The sequence below is a fragment of the Leopardus geoffroyi genome, chromosome B4 (genome assembly GCF_018350155.1).
Source record: "Leopardus geoffroyi isolate Oge1 chromosome B4, O.geoffroyi_Oge1_pat1.0, whole genome shotgun sequence".
In the NCBI taxonomy this organism is placed as follows: Eukaryota; Metazoa; Chordata; class Mammalia; order Carnivora; family Felidae; genus Leopardus; species Leopardus geoffroyi.
The window spans coordinates 43,320,163-43,340,645 of NC_059341.1; the positions used below are offsets into that span (position 1 = coordinate 43,320,163).

The 20,483-nt window shown below is 40.9% G+C and overlaps 1 protein-coding gene and 1 long non-coding RNA gene across 2 annotated transcripts in view; one reads left to right on the plus strand and one right to left on the minus strand.

Moving 5' to 3' along the window:
- LOC123590074 (PZP alpha-2-macroglobulin like) overlaps window positions 1–7,422 on the minus strand; it is a 50,031-nt gene extending 42,609 nt beyond the window's left edge. The window contains exons 1-3 of the mRNA XM_045462907.1: window positions 7,234–7,422; window positions 1,691–1,874; window positions 155–314 (exon numbers count right to left, since the gene is read on the minus strand). Of these exons, the coding sequence (XP_045318863.1) occupies window positions 155–314; window positions 1,691–1,874; window positions 7,234–7,388 (499 nt within the window). The 5' untranslated portion in view covers window positions 7,389–7,422. The remainder of the gene's footprint in view (window positions 1–154; window positions 315–1,690; window positions 1,875–7,233) is intronic.
- On the plus strand, window positions 5,307–19,205 carry LOC123590076. Its single transcript, XR_006708598.1, has 3 exons — window positions 5,307–5,379; window positions 7,686–7,777; window positions 18,539–19,205. It is a non-coding gene; the product is annotated as an uncharacterized LOC123590076 (long non-coding RNA).
- Window positions 19,206–20,483: the final 1,278 nt, after the last annotated feature.

Below are 20,483 nucleotides of genomic sequence, written 5' to 3' on the forward strand. Positions count from 1 at the left end.
TAAGACTCAGACATGATATGATAAGGCAGGTCATGTGAGTGATAGGGCAGGAGGCTAAGAGATGGGGATAATTAATGGTGCCTGGCTGGAAAACCAGCTTTGGGGTGGCCTCTCCTTCTCAGTAGTGCCCCAGTAGTGGAATTTCCCTACATACCTGTCTGTCCTGGTTTATAGATGGGTTTGTCTGTCTGGACAAAGACCAGACTTTGAGCATTCTTTACCAGCACTGTGTTCCTCTTCCTGAAGTCTTGTGTTGGTCCCTTTATCTGGACACTGAGAAATGCCATCTCTGACAAGGATGAGCTCCTTGGGAGCTGAACAACAAAAAATACCACCGAGGAGTTGCACAGTCTTCTTTCTCTGAATCCTTCATCCATGACTATTTTCTACCTCTCTCTCAGCTTCACCAAGGGCTAGGTAAGTATGAATATTTTGCCAGACATGAATGAAGATAATAATATAAGATATAGGGGAGATATGTCAGTGAGAACAGCCACCAGTGGGACCCAAATATCCAGAGAGCTAACCTGGAACTCTAGTTATTAAATCACACTCCTTTTAACAGAGTAAAATCTATGCGGAAAGAATGGAAAGAAGCATCTTTATAAAAATATGGGAGAATATGGGAGCTGAGTATCCCAAGCACAAAGAGGGCGACCTCAAAGAGGTACTGGATGTTTGCTTTGAGTTTCTGGTACTATTAATACATTCAGAGGACAAAGACACCTAACGTTTCGCCATAGGAGAAAAATTCTGCTACAAAATTCTGCTGTCCTACCATGAAATTTTTGTATAATCTCTTTCTAAGTATTGCTTGCTCTGACCTTAAAGAGATGGTTACATATCAAAATTAGAAACCCTCTTTGACTAAGTCAGGGCGCATGGGTGGTTCAGGCATCCGACTCATGATTTCGGCTCATGTCACGATTCCATGGTTCATGAGATCGAGCCCTGTGTCGGGCTCTGCGCTGACAGCATGAAGCCTGCTTGGGATTGGGGTTCTCTCTCTCTCTCTCTCTCTCTCAAAATAAATAAACAACCTTTATTTAAAAAAGAAAAGAAAAGAAAATCTCTTTGACTAAGTCATGCTTTCTATGGCCAATAGAATTCTTTTTTAATTTAAATTGAACTTTGGCATGCAGAAAAATATTTCTCTCCTCTGTGGATGGAAATTCCATGCTTTGTTTCTTTTTAATTTTTTTTTTAACGTTTATTTATTTTTGAGACAGAGAGAGACAGAGCATGAACGGGGGAGGGTCAGAGAGAGAGGGAGACACAGAATCTGAAACAGGCTCCAGGCTCTGAGCGGTCAGCACAGAGCCCGACGCGGGGCTCGAACCCACGGACCGCGAGATCATGACCTGAGCCAAAGTCGGCCGCTTAACCGACTGAGCCACCCAGGCGCCCCCATGTTTTGTTTCTTAGTAGCTAAAAACTCACTCTCTTTCGTACTTTATGAAGTCCCCACCAACATTTAAAAAAAATATTGTATTTTTTTAAAGGCTCCACATCCAAACGTGGGCTCAAACTCGTGACCCCAAGATGAAGAGTCACATGGTCTACCAACTGAGCCAGCGAGGTGCCTCAGCTCACTAACATTCTTAAAGTTGTTCTTTGCAGATTCAACACCAGCTCCCGTCACCATGATTCGATATAACGTATCAAACAAGGACAGGCAAATAGTACTCACAGTGAAGGAGACGCAGTGGAATAAATCCTTCTCTGCCACCAGGTCAGTGAAGAGGCTCTGGTTTCCCCTGAGGGACTCCAAGGAAGCACTTACAGTCACTGTCTCATTCAGGTAGCTCAGAAGGATGCAACCCTTCTCAGGAGTCTCGGTGTGGAGCAGGGAGGGGACCAGCACCATATACTGCCTGGGGAGAGAAGGCTGAGTCAGAGAAAGAAATGGAGAATAACAAGCATTTTCAACCATAAACGTGTTTTCCGTAATCATATGTATTTCTTGCTACGATTGATTCCATACCAACTGTCAATGAACAAAGAACAGGACGATGGAAGGTTCATCGCTGCCAGGCATACGAATTCTATTTTTCACTCCTGAGTAGTCCCTCACCCCCACAGCCTATACCAGAAGTTGGCTTCAAGGATGTTATAGTTTTACATGCACTCTTTGTATTAAAGGGCATTAATATCCGAGTTCCTGAATATATACCCATAAAAGTACGTATATATAACAAATTGCTGATGATTATTCACTTTATAAAAAGATTTACGTTAAGTTCTGTCTCTATACACATCCCTTGTGCAGGAACACCACGACTGAATACATTCATCTGGAAAAACCTCAGTGAAATTGTTTTCTTTGTAACAGCAGTACTGAAGACATAGTGTATTTGCTGTTTCTCTAAGGTTCTTTAGACATACCTTAGCCAAAATCAATGGTATTTTTGTCAACAAGTTTTAATTTTTGTTATTAATTTGCATGCACTCACAAGGACACATTGCACTTGATTAACATCCTCCTTCATTCTCACCTTCTTGAGGTAATCAATATTAATATATTGATATTAATACTTCTACGTTCATAAATATATCCTCGTGGTCAAACCTCTATGGGTCAATAAATTATCTTATTAAAAAACCAAGTTCATACAAAACGTATTGCTTTACAGTCTTTTTTATTCTAATTATTGAATGTATTTCATTAGTCAGAGGTATGGGCAACCTTTTGTGTGAGTTTACTTTCTTTTTTTTTTAGAGGGAGACAGTGCACGTGCGACTGGGGGAGAGGACAGAGGGCCAGAGACAGAATCGCAAGCCGAGCCCAAGCTCAGGGTGGAGCCTGACTCAGGGTTCGATCCCATTACCCTGGGATCATGACCAGAGCCGAAATCGAAATATGGATGCTCAAACGACTGAGTCACCTACGTGCCCCTTAAAGGTTGTGTTTTTAGGTAATCTCTACACCCAATATGGGGCTTGAATTTACAACCCCGTAGTCAAGAATCACTTTCTCCATTGACTGAGCCAGCCCGGCACCCTTGTGAGTTTACACTCTTGACGTTACTGATACGTTTCCTTTATCTATTATATTCTTACATACCCCCCTCCCCCTCCGGATAGTTCCAGTCACAATTCTAGCCATTTTTCAGGAACCCTCCCAAGTGACACGTTTGACCAAAAAACTGTCCATGAAACATTCGACGCCATATAATCTCCCCATAGCCTGAACCCCTATGGGCTGAAATGTGTTTCCTAAGTGCCTGGTACCTGCAAGGAATTGTGCTAAGCAGTCTCTGTATTAATCCTCCTAACAATCCTGTGTGGTACATGCATCATATTTTGTATGTTCGTGATAAACGTGAGACCCTCGCCAATTCCCAAATTTGAATACGCAACAGTAAGATACTGCCTGCTCTGCCTACTCACTAAACCAATAAATCATGCACAAAATGTGACTTTGCAAAACTTTAGTGATTCAATAGCTGCAGATTTAAGTCCTTAATTTATTGGCGTTAATTTACAATTAAGAAAAAAAAAAAAAACCAGGGCTATTTTTTCTTATATTGTTTCACTACCATTTCCCTTCTACCTCCAACATGGACTGTTACACTTGAGAACCAGCAGGCAATTGGGGCGCCTGGGTGGCTCAGTCGGTTGAGCGTCCGACCTCAGCTCAGGTCACGATCTCACGGACCGTGAGTTCGAGCCCCGCGTCGGGCTCTGGGCTGATGGCTCAGAGCCTGGAGCCTGTTTCCGATTCTGTGTCTCCCTCTCTCTGACCCTCCCCCGTTCATGCTCTGTCTCTCTCTGTCTCAAAAATAAATAAACGTGTAAAAAAAAAAATTAAAAAAAAAAACCCAGCAGGCAATTTGACACACGAAACACTATTTCATTACTTTTCAGAATTAATAGGTATGAGACTCACAGAAGAGAATAACAGAGACAGTTTAGTTGTGGAATCTAGAAGTCAGACTTGGTTCTCTCATTCTCCAAGGGGTCTCTTCCAACGCATTCATCAAGCGGTATGTGTTTTAAGTTTTTCCTTGGCAAAACTTTATGCCATGGATCTTTAGATCTGCTCTTCAATAATTAAAATCTCATACACAGATTCAGTACAATCCTTATCAAAACCCCAATGACATTTGTGCGGAAATAGAAAAATCTGCACATATTCTCTTTTTTAATAAACTTCAAGGGCAAATCACTCCAAATTACCAACAAACACTTATCATTAAACTATGAACTAATATATTGAACATTGCACATTGGGAGCTACGATTCAGACACACAGAGGATCCAACATTTAAAACAGAATGGCTTTGGCTCAGGTCATGATCTCACGGTTCCCAAGTTCGAGCCCCACGTCAAGCTCTGTGCTGACAACTCAGAGCCTGGAGCCTGCTTCAGATTCTGTCTCCCTCTCTCTTTGCCTCTTCCCACTCACACCCTGGCTGTCTGTCTCTGTCTCTCAAAAATCAAAATAAACATTAAAAAAAATAGATTGACATTGAGGGAAGGTTGGGGGGGGGGATGGGTTAAATAGGTGATGGGTGTTAAGGAGGTCACTTCTTGTGATGAGCATTGGTGTTGTATGTAAGTGATGAATCACTGAATTCCACAACTGAAACTATTTTACTGTATGCTAACTGAAATGTAAACAAAAACTTAAAAAAATTCATTAAAATCTCAGGTGTTTTTAATGGATAAGTGCTAAAGTTTTGTTCTAAAGTAAAGAAGCTCAGAGCAGTTAAATAACCTGTCCATAATCATTCAGATGGTACCTCTCATTGAATCTCTTTCTGGCATCTGGGTAGTTTTTGACCTGAATAATCTACTCTGAACTATATATGTGCGTGCGTGTGTGTGTGTGTGTGTGTGTGTGTGTGTGTGTGTATAATGTAAATCACATTTATCAAAAATGTGATAACTTATCTTATAAAAATTATGGGTTTTTACCTCCTCATCCACACTTTTTTCCCCTCCAGTTCTTTGATGTTCATAGGAAAGAAGGCATGAGTGTATAATAACTTATTCAATATACTGTTTTTGTTCTTATTAGTTATAAGCCTGTTTGATATCATAATTTAAAAAGTAATTCCATATACACCAGATATTTCAAACAACTATTTCATAAAGGCTTGTGAGCATTCATTTAATAGATATTGAAATTGGGACCCATCCAGGTTGAGTAATTTGCCCAAGATTTCCTCTGTAAGTGAGCAATTAAACCCTTAAAATATTACCTAACCATGAATGTTGGCATTTTAAATATTTGCCTTTGTAGGAGTGACTGAATTTTGCAAATATTAAACAGAGGACTTTTAGTTTTCTCTTTTCGTCATGTTCCCCTGAAACCTCCATGACTCTGAAGCTTACTGACCCAAGGCAAAGGAGAATAGTCACCCGGGCTTTTGGGTAATGTCTCTCATTTATCGCATTGAGGGCTAATAAGGTTGGGGCGCCGCAGAATGTCTTCTACATAGACGATACCTCTTCTGTTTATGACAACTAGGCCATGAGGCTTGTTGTTCTTTATCAAATGGTGGATGGGATGTAAAGGAACAGTTTTCAGTGGGCAGAGTCATCCTGCGTTGTGTTGGACTGAAAACACAGACCGCTTAACGTTTCGGACCCCAATAAATGCCACTTGCTTCATCCATCCAGCCTCCACGCAGAAATCTGAACAGCAACCCCTCCCCACCACCCCCCCCCCCCGCTATATTTCCAGATGCTCTCTGGGTGGAATGTGGTGGGAGGTGGTACCATATGGCTGGTGGTACCATCCATAGTTGGAGATGAGGTAGAGGAGTGATGGGAGAGAAACGTACGCTGACCAGTTACTGGGAGATTGTACGCTGAAGGGATTTGAAGAAGAAAGGAAAGTGAGTTGGCCAGCGTTCTGACCTTTGATGCCTCTGCACGTTTAGGACTCTGGAGGCTGCCATGATCAACCTGGAATGTAGCTATGTCAGTCAGGAGGGGAGTGGGTAGGGGTCTGAACTTCAAACGGGAGAGGTGACTCTGCAGTACAGGTTGTATTGGAACAGCCGAGGGATTGGAGGAAGGATGCTGTGGCAAGTTCAGGGTTCTATAGGATAAAAAAAGAGCTGAGGTGGATCAGAGTTGGCCAGAGAGGGCTTCTGGGACTTCTTGGTCAAGGAAGCAAGCTGAGACAAACCAGATGGCTGAAGACTCAAGCGATGAATGCTGGCAGGTAAGGAGAGGCTAGATTAGCAATGGCCGAGGAAGAACGAAAACTCTCAGGTTTCAGACTCTGAGCCTTTTTCTCCACCAGGAAGGAATGGAGATCACAACCTTCTAGATACTATGGGGAGGCAGTATCTAGTATCTAGATACTATTGGGGAGGAACTGGGGAGAGGCGGAAGAGAAGCTTTGCACTTATTGGATTCCACCGACTTTACAACCGACTAGTTTTAAATGACTCCTTGCCCCTCTCCCTGACTGATTCGTCACTGGGGTCTCTTGCTGAGGACTCAGTAAGTTAGTGGAAAAACAGAAGAAAAAGAAAAAGAGACAGAGTGTGAGTGGGGGGAGGGGCAGAGAGAGAGCTAGGCACAGAGTCTGAAGCAGGCTCTAGGTTCTGAACTGTCAGCACAGAGGTCCATGCGGGGCTCGAACTCATGAGCCGTGAGATCGTGACCTGAGCTGAAGTCGGACGCTTAACTGACTGAGCCACCCAGGTGCCCCAACACTTTAACTGTGTTTATAGTCAACACTTTCTGTCCTAAAGAATGACTCTGGGGGGCGCCTGGGTGGCGCAGTCGGTTAAGCGTCCGACTTCAGCCAGGTCACGATCTCGCGGTCTGTGAGTTCGAGCCCCGCGTCGGGCTCTGGGCTGATGGCTCAGAGCCTGGAGCCTGTTTCCGATTCTGTGTCTCCCTCTCTCTCTGCCCCTCCCCCGTTCATGCTCTGTCTCTCTCTGTCCCAAAAATAATAAATAAACATTGAAAAAAAAAAAAAAAAGAATGACTCTGGGAAGGTGGGATCTGAGGTTTCAGTGTCTGACCAAATCACCCCTTCTCGTGACTACTTACCCTATTTATGACTGTGATGACCCAATGAGAAAAATTAAAAGGGTCCGACAAATGAAAGGACAAAAATAATCAGTTATGAGTAATCTCTTATGACTGGAAGGTATCCGAAGAAATGGAAGGGTAGCATTTAATGGGAAGGTCAAAGCAAAGATATAAAGAAGAGACAGAGATAAAGAACGGACTCTTGAGGAGGGGACTCTAAGAGAGACTCACGGTTCTGCAGAGTCTGGAGCAATGGTAGAAAGCAGGACAAGGAGAAGTAGCGGGAAACGTGAACGAGGAGGTCTGCCTTTCTCCATAGTGAGGGACAAAGCGCAGGGACTGTATCGTGCCCAACTCCCTGCCTTCAGCCTGGTCCCTTGAGACATCTTAAATTTACCAGGCTTTCTGTGGCTGCTATTTGCAAACAAGCTCCACCCCAAGTCTTCCAAATAGCACTCAGAGTTGGGCAGAGCTTCCCTAAAAAAGGTCATTGCTCTCAGTGATTGCCTCATTACCCTCAAGGCTAACCTCTGACCGGCTCTGGGGCATTTCCAGAGGATGAAATTTATATGTAATTGGCATGAACTTTCTTTTTACTTTGACGGCAGAGCTCCTGGTGAGAGACTAGTTCTAAGCCATTCATCCATGTTATACATACAGTAAATCAGTTTATTTTGTTACAGCGCAGCACTTTTTGGTCATCGCCAACCAAATTTTATGTTGCCACTTGCCCGGGAATAGAATCAACATCGTCTCCATCTCCCTGACACCACAAGTAATGCTTTGATAAGTAGATTTTTTAATCTTTTTTATTATGAAATTTATTGTCAAATTGGTTTCCATACAACACCCAGTGCTCATCCCAACAGGTGCCCTCCTCAATGCCCATCAGCCGCTTTCCCCTCCCTCCCACCCCCCCATCAACCCTCAGTTTATTCTCAGTTTTTAAGAGTCTCTTATGCTTTGGCTCCCTCCCTCTCTAACCTCTTTTTTTTTTCCTTCCCCTCCCCCATGGTCTTCTGTTACATTTCTCAGGATCCACATAAGAGTGAAAACATACCGTATCTTTCTCCGTGTGACTTACTTCACTTAGCATAACACTCTCCAGTTCCATCCACGTTGTTACAAAAGGCCATATTTCATTCTTTCTCATTGCCAAGTAGTGTTCCACTGTGTATATGGAAAGAGTCTAAATGTCCATCAACTGATGAATGGATAAGTGTCTTTTTAATGTGTTTCCTTAGACACGTAGGCGAAACTTTTTGGAGGATGCACGCACAGAGGAGGGATTGCTCGATCTGCCGCGTGTACTTAACTGACTAAATACTGCCAGATTACTCCCCAGAATGGTTGTAACACACCGTGATTCCACCAGCTAGTGCATAAGGATTTTCATAATCTCAAACTTCTGCCAACAGCTGGTCTTTACATTTTGCCAAATAAATGGGTAGGCAGTGATATTGCATCATTGTTTGAATTTGTGTTTATCTGACTAACAATGACTTCAAGGGTTTGTTTTGTTTTTTAACCATGGCTATACTTTGTAAATTGCCTGTTCATTTCCTTTTTCTCATATTTATTTTTTTGATTTTTTTTTAAAAATGTTTATTTTTGAGAGCGAGTAAGAGAGCAAGCATGGGCACGCGGCAGAGAGAGAGGGAGACAGAGGATCTGAAGCAGGCTCCTCGCTGAGAGGTGAGAGCAGAGAGCCAGATGTGGGCTCCAACGCACAAACCATGAGATCATGACCTGAGCCAAAGTCAGATGCTTAACCTACTGAGCCACTCAGGCGTCCCCCACCCCCTTTCTCATTTTGAAAAATTATAGTTGCTATCCCCGTCTTGTTGATTTTGCTGGAATTTCTCATGTAAATCTACATACCAATTCCTTGTCAGTTTTAGACATTATAAACATTTTTGTTCATTTGCTCATCTATAACTCTGTCCATAGTATCCTCTATTTCTTAATGTTTCACTGATCAACTTCAGCTTCTTTTCCTTGTGATTTATGCTTTTGCAGTTTGGTTTAAGATATTTCCTCCCAGCCCCGATTTGACTTTTCTGTTAATTTTATAGTTTGACTTTTCACAAGTGTTTCAGCAAGCTAACTGTATTCTCACTTTGTATGTGGTATTCTTTGCAGATCCAAGTTATGTTTTTAACCTTTAATTTTCCTAGCCCCTTCTACTAACAACTTTATTTATTTATTCTTTTTTTTTAAAGAATTTTTTTATGTTTATTTATTTTTGAGAGAGAGACAGAGAGAGAGAGAGAGAGAGAGAGAGAGAGAGAGAGACAGAGCAAAAGCAGGGGAGGGGCAGAGAGAGAGGGAGACACAGAATCTGAAGTGGGCTCCAGGCTCTGAGCTGTCAGCACAGAGCCCGATGTGGGGCTCAAACCCACAAGCCGTGGGACCATGACCTGAGCTGAAGTCGGACACTTAACCGACTGAGCCACCCAGGCGCCCCATTTTTATTTATTTATTCTTAAGTAGGCTTTGTGCCCAGAGTGAAGCCCAATGTGGGGCTTGAATTCACGACGTTGAGATCAAGGCCTGAACTGAGATCAAGAGTCAGAGAAGCTTAACCCACTGAGCCACCCAGGTGTCCCACAACAATCTTTTTAAACCCCATTGACTTGTGGTGCCACTTGTAAGGTCTTTTAAAGTCTCATATCTGCATAGATCTATCTCTGAACTCTGTGTTTCTGACCGCTGGTCTTTTTGTTCATTCTTGGGAGAGGGAGAGGGAGAGAGAGGGAAGGAGGGAGAGAGGGAGAAAGAGAGAGAAGGAGAGAGAGGAAGAGACAGAAAGAGAGAGGGAGGGAGAGAGAGGGGAGAGAGGGGAGGGGGAGGGGAAGAAAGAGAAAGAAAGAGAGAGAAAGGGAGACAGAGAGAGGGGGAGCTTATTCATTTGATATTTTGTTGTTGCTTGTTTTTCCCTGTAGTCTCTGTCAGTTGCTGAGAGGGGAAGGTGATACTTGTTTTGCATTGCAATTTATTTCCACTTATGCTCGTATAATTTTAATGGCTGCGTCTCGATTCCTGCAGTTTGCGTGATATGTTTAATACCCATCTTCAGCAATGCCAGTGGCTTCTGCACCTCGAGGCTATTAGAATGTCCCATTGACAGCAGTCACCTGTGGGTGACTTTTCCCAACACCTTCTGAAGGGCTTCGTAGCAAGAGTGCCACCAGCCCAGCACCCTCCCTTGTCACCTGGTTTAAAGCCTGAGTGAACTTCTCTATCATCCGGGGGCCAGGATTGCTCCCTCTCCAACAGTGGTTAGTACTCAGCATTGAGGAGTTCCTTCTTTGTTTTTTGTTGTGTGTGTGTGTGTGTGTGTGTGTGTTTTGTTTTTGTCTTTTTTTTTCAAGTTTATTTATTTATTTTGAGAGAGAGAGTGCATGGGAGGTGGGGAAGGGCAGAGAGAGAAAGAGAGAGAGAGAGAGAGAGAGAGAGAGAATCCAAAGCAGTCTCCTCACCAGTAGTGCAGAGTCCGATGCGGGGCTCAAACTCACAAACTGTGAGATCGTGACCTGAGCGGAAACCAAGAGAAGGAAGGACGCTTAACCAACTGAACCACCCAGGCACCCCGGGAATTCCTTCTCTGGCTGTACTTTAGATCTGTCTTTTCCTTGGTGCGCTATTTCAGCCCATGGATAGGGGCTCCACAGTGTCTGCTCCATAGGCCTGCTATTCCTGTATTTTCTAGAGTTCTTTTTATTCTGTATTAAATAATTTCTTATTATCCCAACCCTCTGTTTTTGCTTGTAATACTTTATTGTAATTTTTTTTTAACATTTGTTTATGTTGGAGAGACAGAGAGAGGCAGAGCACAAGTGGGGAAGGGGCAGAGAGAGAAGGAGACGCAGAACCCGAAGCAGGCTCCAGGCTCTGAGCTGTCAGCACAGAGCCCAATGCGGGGCTCAAACTCCCGAAACCATGAGATTATGACCTGAGCCGAAACCAAGAGTCAGATGTATAATTGACTGACCCACCCGGGGCCCCAACTTTCATATCTTTTAGAGCATACTCTGGTTTACTTCTCTGTTTTGCTTGCAAACTTTTTCTTGAATAGTTTTCAGGGTAGGGCTCTTATCTAGCAAAACTTCCCAGGCTGTGCACACCTACAAAGATGTTTACGTTCTCACATTTGAGTCACGATTTTTATGGACATAAAATTCATGATGTGAAGTTTTTCCTTAGTGGTTTAACCTGTTACCCCATTGTATTCTTGTGTCCAGTGTTGTTGAGAACCTGTACCTAGTCTTTTTCTCCTGAACGATTTAGAATTTTTCTTTATCTTATATATTTTATTTTATTTTATTTTATTTTATTTTATTTTTTTTTTTTTCAACGTTTTATTTATTTTTGGGACAGAGAGAGACAGAGCATGAACGGGGGAGGGGCAGAGAGAGAGGGAGACACAGAATCGGAAACAGGCTCCAGGCTCTGAGCCATCAGCCCAGAGCCTGACGCGGGGCTCGAACTCACGGACCGCGAGATCGTGACCTGGCTGAAGTCGGACGCTTAACCGACTGCGCCACCCAGGCGTCCCAGTCTTATATATTTTAAAAGCTTAGTATGTGTCCAGGTTTTTGTTTTTTTTTAATCTCTTGTGTGTAATTATTTACTTTTTTTTTTGATGCTGGGAAATTTATTTTCATTCCTTCTTCATATTTTTTTCCTTTTCCTTTTTACTTTCGTCTCATGAAGTTGAAGATGTAAATGTTCAGACTTTTACTTCAATCTTTCGTATTACTTAGCTTTCCGTTTACTTTTTCTATGTGTTTAAACGTTCCTGCTGCTTTCTTGCAAAAATTCCTCAACTTCACCTTCAAGCTCATTATTTTTTGCTTCAGTTCTACACATCAGGATGGTAATCTCAGAAATTTCAAATACTACGTATTCATATCTAATATTTCCACTTTTTCGGTGTTATGATTTCTTGTGTTTAATTTACATTTTGTATACCTTTTATTGTCTACTTCATTAGGCTTATTTTATGTTGGTATTTCATTCTGATAATTTTTCTTCAGATAATATATGTTGATCAGTTTGTTGTGTTTCTTTAAAATTTTTTTTAATGTTTATTTCAGAGAGAGAGAGAGAGAGAGAATGTGAGCAGGGGAGGGGCAGAGAGCGAGAGGGAGACACAGAATCTGAAGTGCGCTGCACAGGCCCATGTGGGGCTTAAACCCATGAACCCTGAGATCAAGACCTGAGCGGAAGTTGGACGCTTACCCGACGGAGCCACCCAGGCGCCCCTGTTGTGTTTCTTTTATAGGACTTGAACAGCTGAAATTTATTGTTATTTTGGCTGTGAGCCCATTATAAATGGGATACTTTGTCTCATATCATATATTGGGGAAGACCCAAGGATCAGATCCTGTGTGTGATCTGGAGAGTGAGTGTAAAGTTTGGGGAGAGAAAGAGTGCTGGGAGGAAATCCCCAGTCATCAAGGACCACCATTGATCACTTTTACTTGTTACATTTTGTAAAAATTTAATTTAATTTTTAAAAATTTAAACCCAAGTTGGTTAACATATAGTGTAATAATGATACTTTTTACATTTCTATATCTTTAAGGAGACAGCAATGAAAACCGATCCTCTCGGGGTGCCTGGGTGGCTCAGTCCAACTTCGGCTCAGGTCAAGATCTCAGCGGGTTTGTGAGTTCGAGCCCCGCATGGGGGCTCTGCGCTGACACCTCGGAGCCTGGAGCCTGCTTCGGATTCTGTGTCTCCCTCTCTCTCTGCCCCTCCCCTGCTCACGCTCTGTGTCTCAAAAATGAATAAACACGAAAGAAAGAAAAGAAAAGGAAGGAAAGAAGAAAGAAAGAAAAAGAAAGAAAAGAGATCATCTCTCTGGAGCTCTGAGGATTCACAGGGGGACAAACCGGAAAAGCAAATGCCCGAGGCGGCTGGTTATTCCACATCTGATTTCATCTACTCTTTACACTTGCACAGCTTTTCGGTTTAACAGGATTTCACTCTAGGCTTTTGCTGCCGATTTCTGTGAAGGGATAATGACCATCCCAAACCAACTTGAAAGAAAGGCAAGGGCAGCATTTAAAAAACTGCTTTTCAATTTATCAAGTCAGGCCGTTTCCAGCTTCCTTTCTCGTTGATTACCAACCCCCCCTCCCCTCCGCCCCCCCGCCCCCCTGCCAGTTCCTCAACAGTTCCGGAGTGCATTCATTTCTCCAGGTTTTTCTGATACTTTGTTGGTTCCTAAAACCCATGTTTCTCTTTTGCTTATATTGTTTCTCCCGGGGTGTTTGGAAGGAGGAAGAAACAGCCTGCTCTAGTGTTTCATCGTGTCGGAAATAAGGGTTGACTCCCCTCGGTGCTTTCTGTCCTTTAACTTGGTTTTGATATTTTGTGTCCCTTTATTATTCTCTTCTGCCTTGGGAGTGATTTCCGCCCATCTTACTATAAAGTTGTTCGTTTCATTTTATTTCTGTCAGAGCTACGGCTTCCAACCATTAGCTGATTTCTTTTGTATTTCCATGAGTTCGTTTCGTATTTCTTGAGTTATTTATAGCTGGTCTCTTTTCACATCAGCCACGTTTTCCTTGCCTGTTTCCTATTCCTTGTTTTTACAACTCCAAACTTTGAAACGTTGTAAAAAGGATATGCGTGGCCATAGAAAATTGTATATATGGTTCTTGAGCGCTTTATTAGCCAGTGAAAATGCGAGATACAGAAGATAACTTAATGATCTCTCTTGCCGTTGTTTTTCTGTATATAGGGCTAAAAGTTATAATCAGGGATGGTTTTGACTATTCTGGGAACAGAATAAACACAATTATGCAGAGTAATGAGCTGCGTGTTTGTTTTCCGAGGGAAAAAAGAGAATATTTTTTTGTTTTAAAATGTCTGGTTCTTGGGGCGCCTGGGTGGCTCAGTCCGTTAAGCGTCGACTTCAGCCAGCTCAGGTCATGATCTCACAGTTCATGAGTTCGAACCCCCGTGTCCGGCTCTGTGCTGACGGCTCAGAGCCCGGAGCCTGCTTCAGATTCTGTGACTCCCTCTCTCTCTGCCCCTCCCCTGCTTGTACTCTGTCTCTGTCTCTCTCTGTCTCTCAAAAATAAATAAAACATCAAAAAAAAAAAATGCCTGGTTCTTTCATAATGTGAAATAGAACAGTGAAAGAAAAAAAATCTCAGTGAATGTAGAATAACGTCTGTAGGAAATGATTTTTTTCACCCTCATTTATAACATTGAATCTGGAAAAAAGCAACGTAACTTTTTCCATAGCTGGCACATTTTTAAAAAAATTTTTTATTTAGACGTAACTCGCATAAGACAAAAGTCACCATTTTCCAATGTACAGTTAAATGATATTTGTGGTGTTAGGCAATCATTGCCACTATCTAATTATTGGCGATTCCATTACCCCCAAAAGAAATGTTGGACCTGTTCCCAATTTTTTACTCCTCGGTGTCTGACAACCACTAATCTATTTTCTGTCTCTGTGGATTTGTCTGGACATTTCAAATAAATAAATGGAATAATGCCTTATGTGGCTTTTTGTGTCTGGCTTCTTAGCACGGTATTTTCAAGGTTCATCCGTGCTGCGGTATGTATCAGTATCGTTTCATACGGATGAAAGATACTCTATCGTACAGCCGTACCATCTTTCATTTATTCATCCATCAGTTGATAAGACATTTGGGTCGCTTCCACTTTTTAGCTGTTATGAATAATTCTCTGAACAGCTGTGTAAACGTTTTTGTGAAAATATATGTTTTCAATTGCCTCTGGTATGTAAGTAGGAGTAGAATTGCTGGGTCACATGGGAACTCTCTGTTTAATATTTTGGGGAACCGCAGAATTGTTTCCCAGACAGCTGCATGCGGCTTTTTGCCTTGTCTCTTTGATAAATGAGGCTTCCGTTTTCTCCACATCTTTGCCCACACTCGTCATTCTCTGTTTTGTTGTTGTCGTTTGTTTGTTTGTTTTTTTTTTTTTATTATACCCATTCTACCAGGCGTGAAGAGGTATCTCATGGTGGTTTTGATTTGCATTTCCCTAATAACTAATGATGCTGAGCGTATTTTCACGAGCTTATTGACTGTTTGCATATCTTCTTTAGACATGTTTCTACGTAACTTCTTTATCGTAGTTTAATTTGATAAAATAAATTAAATAAATCATAGTTTAATTTGTTTTCTTACGGATGAGTTGTAAGAGGTTTTTATGTGTTCGGGATCCTAGACCTAGTTTTGAAAATAGTTTTGAAATAGAGAATTGTGAGTCTTTCTTCTTTGTTCTTCTTTTTCGATATTGTTTTCGCTAATTTGAGTTTCTTGCATCTCCAAATGAATTTCAGGGTCAACCTGTCCATTTGTTAAAGAAAAGCAGGGGATTGCACTGAATCTACAGATCAGTTTGGGGGATAGTGCCATCTTAATATCAATAAATTAGTAAAATACAATGTATATGTTAATGTTTTATTACTGTATATAATATATTTTATATTAATATGTAAGTCTTTCAATTCATGAACATTTGATATTTTGGAGTTCCTTCCTCCACCATTTTTGCTGATGTTATTCGTAGCTCAAGTTTGATGGCTTTATTAGTTTTTAAAAACTTGTAAAACATTTACTGCAAAATTTTATATCAATGCAAAACTAAAATTAGGCTTTCTCTGTTAATGGTATTGTGGTCCTAGAAATTAAATCGTGATTATTTATTTGGAATATAGTAGGCATTATTTTAAGTATTGTGTTTTTAATGAATATAAGAAAAGTTACTTTGATTTCTTTTTATGCTATATCTAACCCTCAATTTAGTAGATTTTGTTTTCAACAATGGTTGAGAATATTACTTATTTTCTGTTACAACGTGTCTAGATAGCAGTTATTCAGTGTTGCCACCAGAATATTTTTTTCTGCTTTGTGTTGACTTTGCAATCATGTTATCTTTCTTCTTCTATGTTAATTTGAAAATATTTTCACTTTGATTAGGTAATAAGTAATAATGTATTCTTTCCTCTATTTAGTCTAGTTTCCCCTATTTAATCAATCTGGCCACTTTCTTTTGCTTGCCTCACATAGCATCCTGATTTTAAAAGGAAATTATAAAGTCAGGATATTTTTCATTGTCTTTATTAATTAGCTTAGCAGTGTTGTTGTAAGACCTACTTGAGAAGAATGATCAAATTGGAAGATATCCTCAGCCTTCTCTAGGTTAAATGTGCACAGGCAAAACGTCAATATAAATATTTCAGAAATTGCAGCTTTTACGTGAAGATACTGGAGATTTGTCAATGTCTTCATTGTCCATGTATATTCTCACTTTTATGAAAACATCGAGCAAACCTGTGTGAAATAGCTATGTGAAGTATGCCTATGAGAAATTTTCTCTCCTTCACTATGACATTATAAGTTACTGTAAGAAACTAACTGATCTCACCATCAAACAGTTGTCTGCTGCTTGATGCTTGCCGAATGCTTCTGGAAAGTTCTCTACTAGATACTATGGACATTGGTACTTCAAAGAACAGACTCTTGGATTCAGTTTTCTAAGCTGTTCTTCCTTAGACAACTTTCAGACTGTCCTAATGGATCAGGCAAGATTTCTGGGACTCTTTTCAGTTTAGAAACAAATATACTCCAGGAGAGAACAATGCTTAACTTAAGGTCAAGCAGAATGAGAATTGCTAGGATTGACTAAACCAAAGAGGGAAATTAAAATGTGGTTATCTCTTTGGAATATGGTAGGTAGGTATTATTTTAATGTTGTATTTTAAACAAATATAGGAAAAGTTTTTTTTCTCACTCTTTTTACCTTATACCTAACCCCTAATTTAGTAGATTTTATTTCCGTGGATGGAAACAAAACATTTAAAGATGATAGCTGATTCCCACTGATATCCTTAGAATTCAAACACATACTTTGACTGAATCTTTATACTTTGCATGGCAAGCATTGATTGCATAGTTTAATAAGAATTTGCTGTTTTCTTTTAACGTGGATATAATTGGACAGGTTGATTGTGTAATCAAGTCATACTTGGAGCAATAATATTTGAAAATAATTCTCATTTAATCAGACATGATACGTTCACTATTGAGAAATACCAGTGGTGCCTACAAAGTTCTCTCATGAAACTGACCTGGTACCTGACTTAGGGCTTCAATCTCACAAGAATAAATAAGGTCATTCCCTGGCAAGCCAAAGATCTTGGAATTTGGGGGACTTTTAGGTGAGAGGAATTCATCTAACGTTGTAGGTACTATAGGTGAAATAATAAGGTTTTTAAAAGTCTAAGCCAAGATTCCTTATGAAAGCTGCTGGACAGAAGTTAGTTATGTGGCCTTATTAGCTGTTTAATACTGAAGGCTCAAGATTTTCAGACAAACCCAAGGAGGCCTACATTAACCCTCATTAACCCTCCCGGGTGCTTGTGAAAACAATGAGTACGAACCTAATAAGATGGCCACTTCTTTTTTTTTTTTTTAATCAAGAGTAATTTTATAGAGGGGAGACCGTCAGAAAAACTATCAGAAACTCAGCAGCAAGGCAAAAATGGGGAGTAGCACATTCTTTCTATATAACTTGGGGTCAAGGACCACTTAAAGATTATCCAGGGGCATATGCTTAGTTCATTTCATTATTTACTACAAATGAAAGGCTCTAGACTCAGTGAGATTACTTGTTGATTTTTGTTAGGTACACACGCAAATAACTTCTGCCCAGTGGAACAGATAACCCCTAAGATTTTATGGCTTATTTTACGTAATTTAGTTTTGTACGTAACTCATCATTCTTCTCCTAACAGTTTTTCAAAAATTGTAAGTTTCCTAGCTTTTTGGACTTGTTATAACATTTTACTGGTTACTTAATTAATAGGTTAAATAAGATCTTAGACACTGTGTTCAGTTTATGGTTGCCTCAGAATATAAGTTACAAGTATATGAATATATATTTTCTTTTTGAAAGTTACACTTTGACAGTTTATAAAATAAGGAGATACCAGAGTTAATAATATCCATCTATGAGTCCCAGTATAAATTATAAAAAAACTTACAGAGAGGGTGCTGTTTTATTTTACACAAACTGGGAAAAGCATTCCCTTTTATTTTTAATCTTTTCTTTTTCGATATCTGATAATCAAGAGGCAGTTTAATTTTATATTCGGCTGCTCACTGTCTTTGAAGAGAGAACCTTTAGGCCAAATGATAGGTAAGCATGCTGAGGATGAAAGTCTTTTGTGTGGCTTATATATTAACAGAGTTTGGGTAATCAAAGATCATTTACTGAACATGGCAAGTTTCATTTTGTCAGATTAAGTCCACATTACATCTTGGTACAGATTTTTTCAGGCGAAGCTTTGTTCAACCATAACGTGAATCCTTGCAGAGCTTGTGCATTTAGTGGCTTGAGTGTTCTTTAATGTTATCTCATGCATTCGGATTCCTCAATTTTATAAGAAAAATGCCTGAGGGAATTAAGTGAAAAGCATAAGGATATTTTGCATACTATTACGCTTTAAATAACAGTGACTTCTGTATATTTTTAGAATCACGAAGAAGAAAGGTCTACAACAGTACTTCTGTGTTGTATTAAGTACCAATCAAAGATTTCTTGAGGGAATGTACCAGAACTGATTAAAATCTGCCAGCATTTTCACCCAAATGTGCCTTGAAGTCAAGTAATATGAATGACCCACGGATTCCTTTATTTTTGTTTTGGATCATTTTATTTTCCTTATGACCACAGGAGAAATCTACAAGAACTTCCTCCTGGAGAACTTTAATAACAAGAACTGATTCATCTTTTATGAGAGAAGCTGTCAACATGGCAGAAAGCCAGACGTGAAAAACCAGACCCCGGGACATTACAGCAGTTTCCTACAACGGCCATAACAAACTACCACACACTGGGTGGCTTAAAACAATGGCAATTTGTTCTTTCGTAGTTCTGGAGGCTAGAAGTCACAAATCGAGGTATTGACCGACCGCGGCCATGAACCTTCCAAATGCTTTCGGGGGCAATCTCTTCCATGCCATTGTCTTAGCTTCATTGGTTGCCAGCAGTCCTGGTATTTGTGTCCCTGCTCCATCACCACGTGGCATTTTTCCTGCAAGTCTGGCATCGTCTTCCCTCTGTGCATGTTTGCCTCTGTATATCTTCACCTTTTCTTATGGAACAACAGTAGTATTGGATAAAGGGTCCATCCTACCACAGTCTGATCTCATCTTAATTTCCACCTTTATTTATTTATTTATTTATTTATTTTTTCAACGTTTATTTATTTTTGGGACAGAGAGAGACAGAGCATGAACGGGGGAGGGGCAGAGAGAGAGAGAGGGAGACACAGAATCGGAAACAGGCTCCAGGCTCTGAGCCATCAGCCCAGAGCCCGACGCGGGGCTCGAACTCACGGACCGCGAGATCGTGACCTGGCTGAAGTCGGACGCTTAACCGACTGCGCCACCCAGGCGCCCCCCCCACCTTTATTTTTTAATGTATGTTTGTTTGTGTATTTCTTTGAGAGAGAGGGAGAGAGACCGAGAGCAAGCAGGGGAGGAGCAGAGAGAGAGGGAGATACAGAATCTGAGGCAGGCTCCAGGCTGCCAACCGTCAGCGCAGAGTCCCATGTGGTGCTCGAACTCACAAACCGCGAGCTGACGACCTGAGCTCAGACGCTTAACCCCGAATGAGCCACCCCGGTGCTCCTCGTCTTAACTTACATCTAAATTACATCTGCAGATGTATTTCCAGATACAGATATTCCCTATTTCCAGATAAGGTCACATTCACAGGTACCAGGGATTGGGACTTCAACGTATCTTCTTGGGGGGACACAATTCAACCCACAACAGAGATAATGTGTCTTTACCCCTTTGATGATTGCTGACAGCTAGTTTCGCAAGCCAGAGGCGCTAATTTTCCTCTTTGAGCTCAGTGAATGCATACAAGGTACTTTTAAACAAGTTTTAAGGTGTTCATAAATAAGCCAAATTCCTTGTTCTCCTCATCTGCTTGACTTGGGAAAAGTATGAAAATCTTTTCCGTAACACATTTGTGACACATTAAGCAATTCAACTCAGCTTGGGGTGAAATGATCTTTCTAGTGCATTTTCTTTCCTGATGTATTCCAACACCTTTGTGTTACTCCATTTATCTTGCACGCACCCACGTTTGGGAACAGGCTCACTCAATGACCTGTTCTGTCACACTTCTGTTTTGCTGAGAGCCTACGATATTCACAGCACTGTGTTAAGCGAATAGGCCGCAGGCGTGATTAAGATACAGGTTGGGTTTTCAAAGAGATCTGATACGGAGATGAGAGGAAAATAATCTTTTAGTTTGTTTTATATGAAGTGTGTAGAAGTGTGGAAGAGAGATATGTGTGCTAAACCATGTGATTAGGCGTGAAGAAGATAGCCTGGCGGTGCACAAATGGCCTGTGTATTCGGACATCAGCAAAAGCTCCTTTCTTCCCTTTGCCAAGGAGGTGA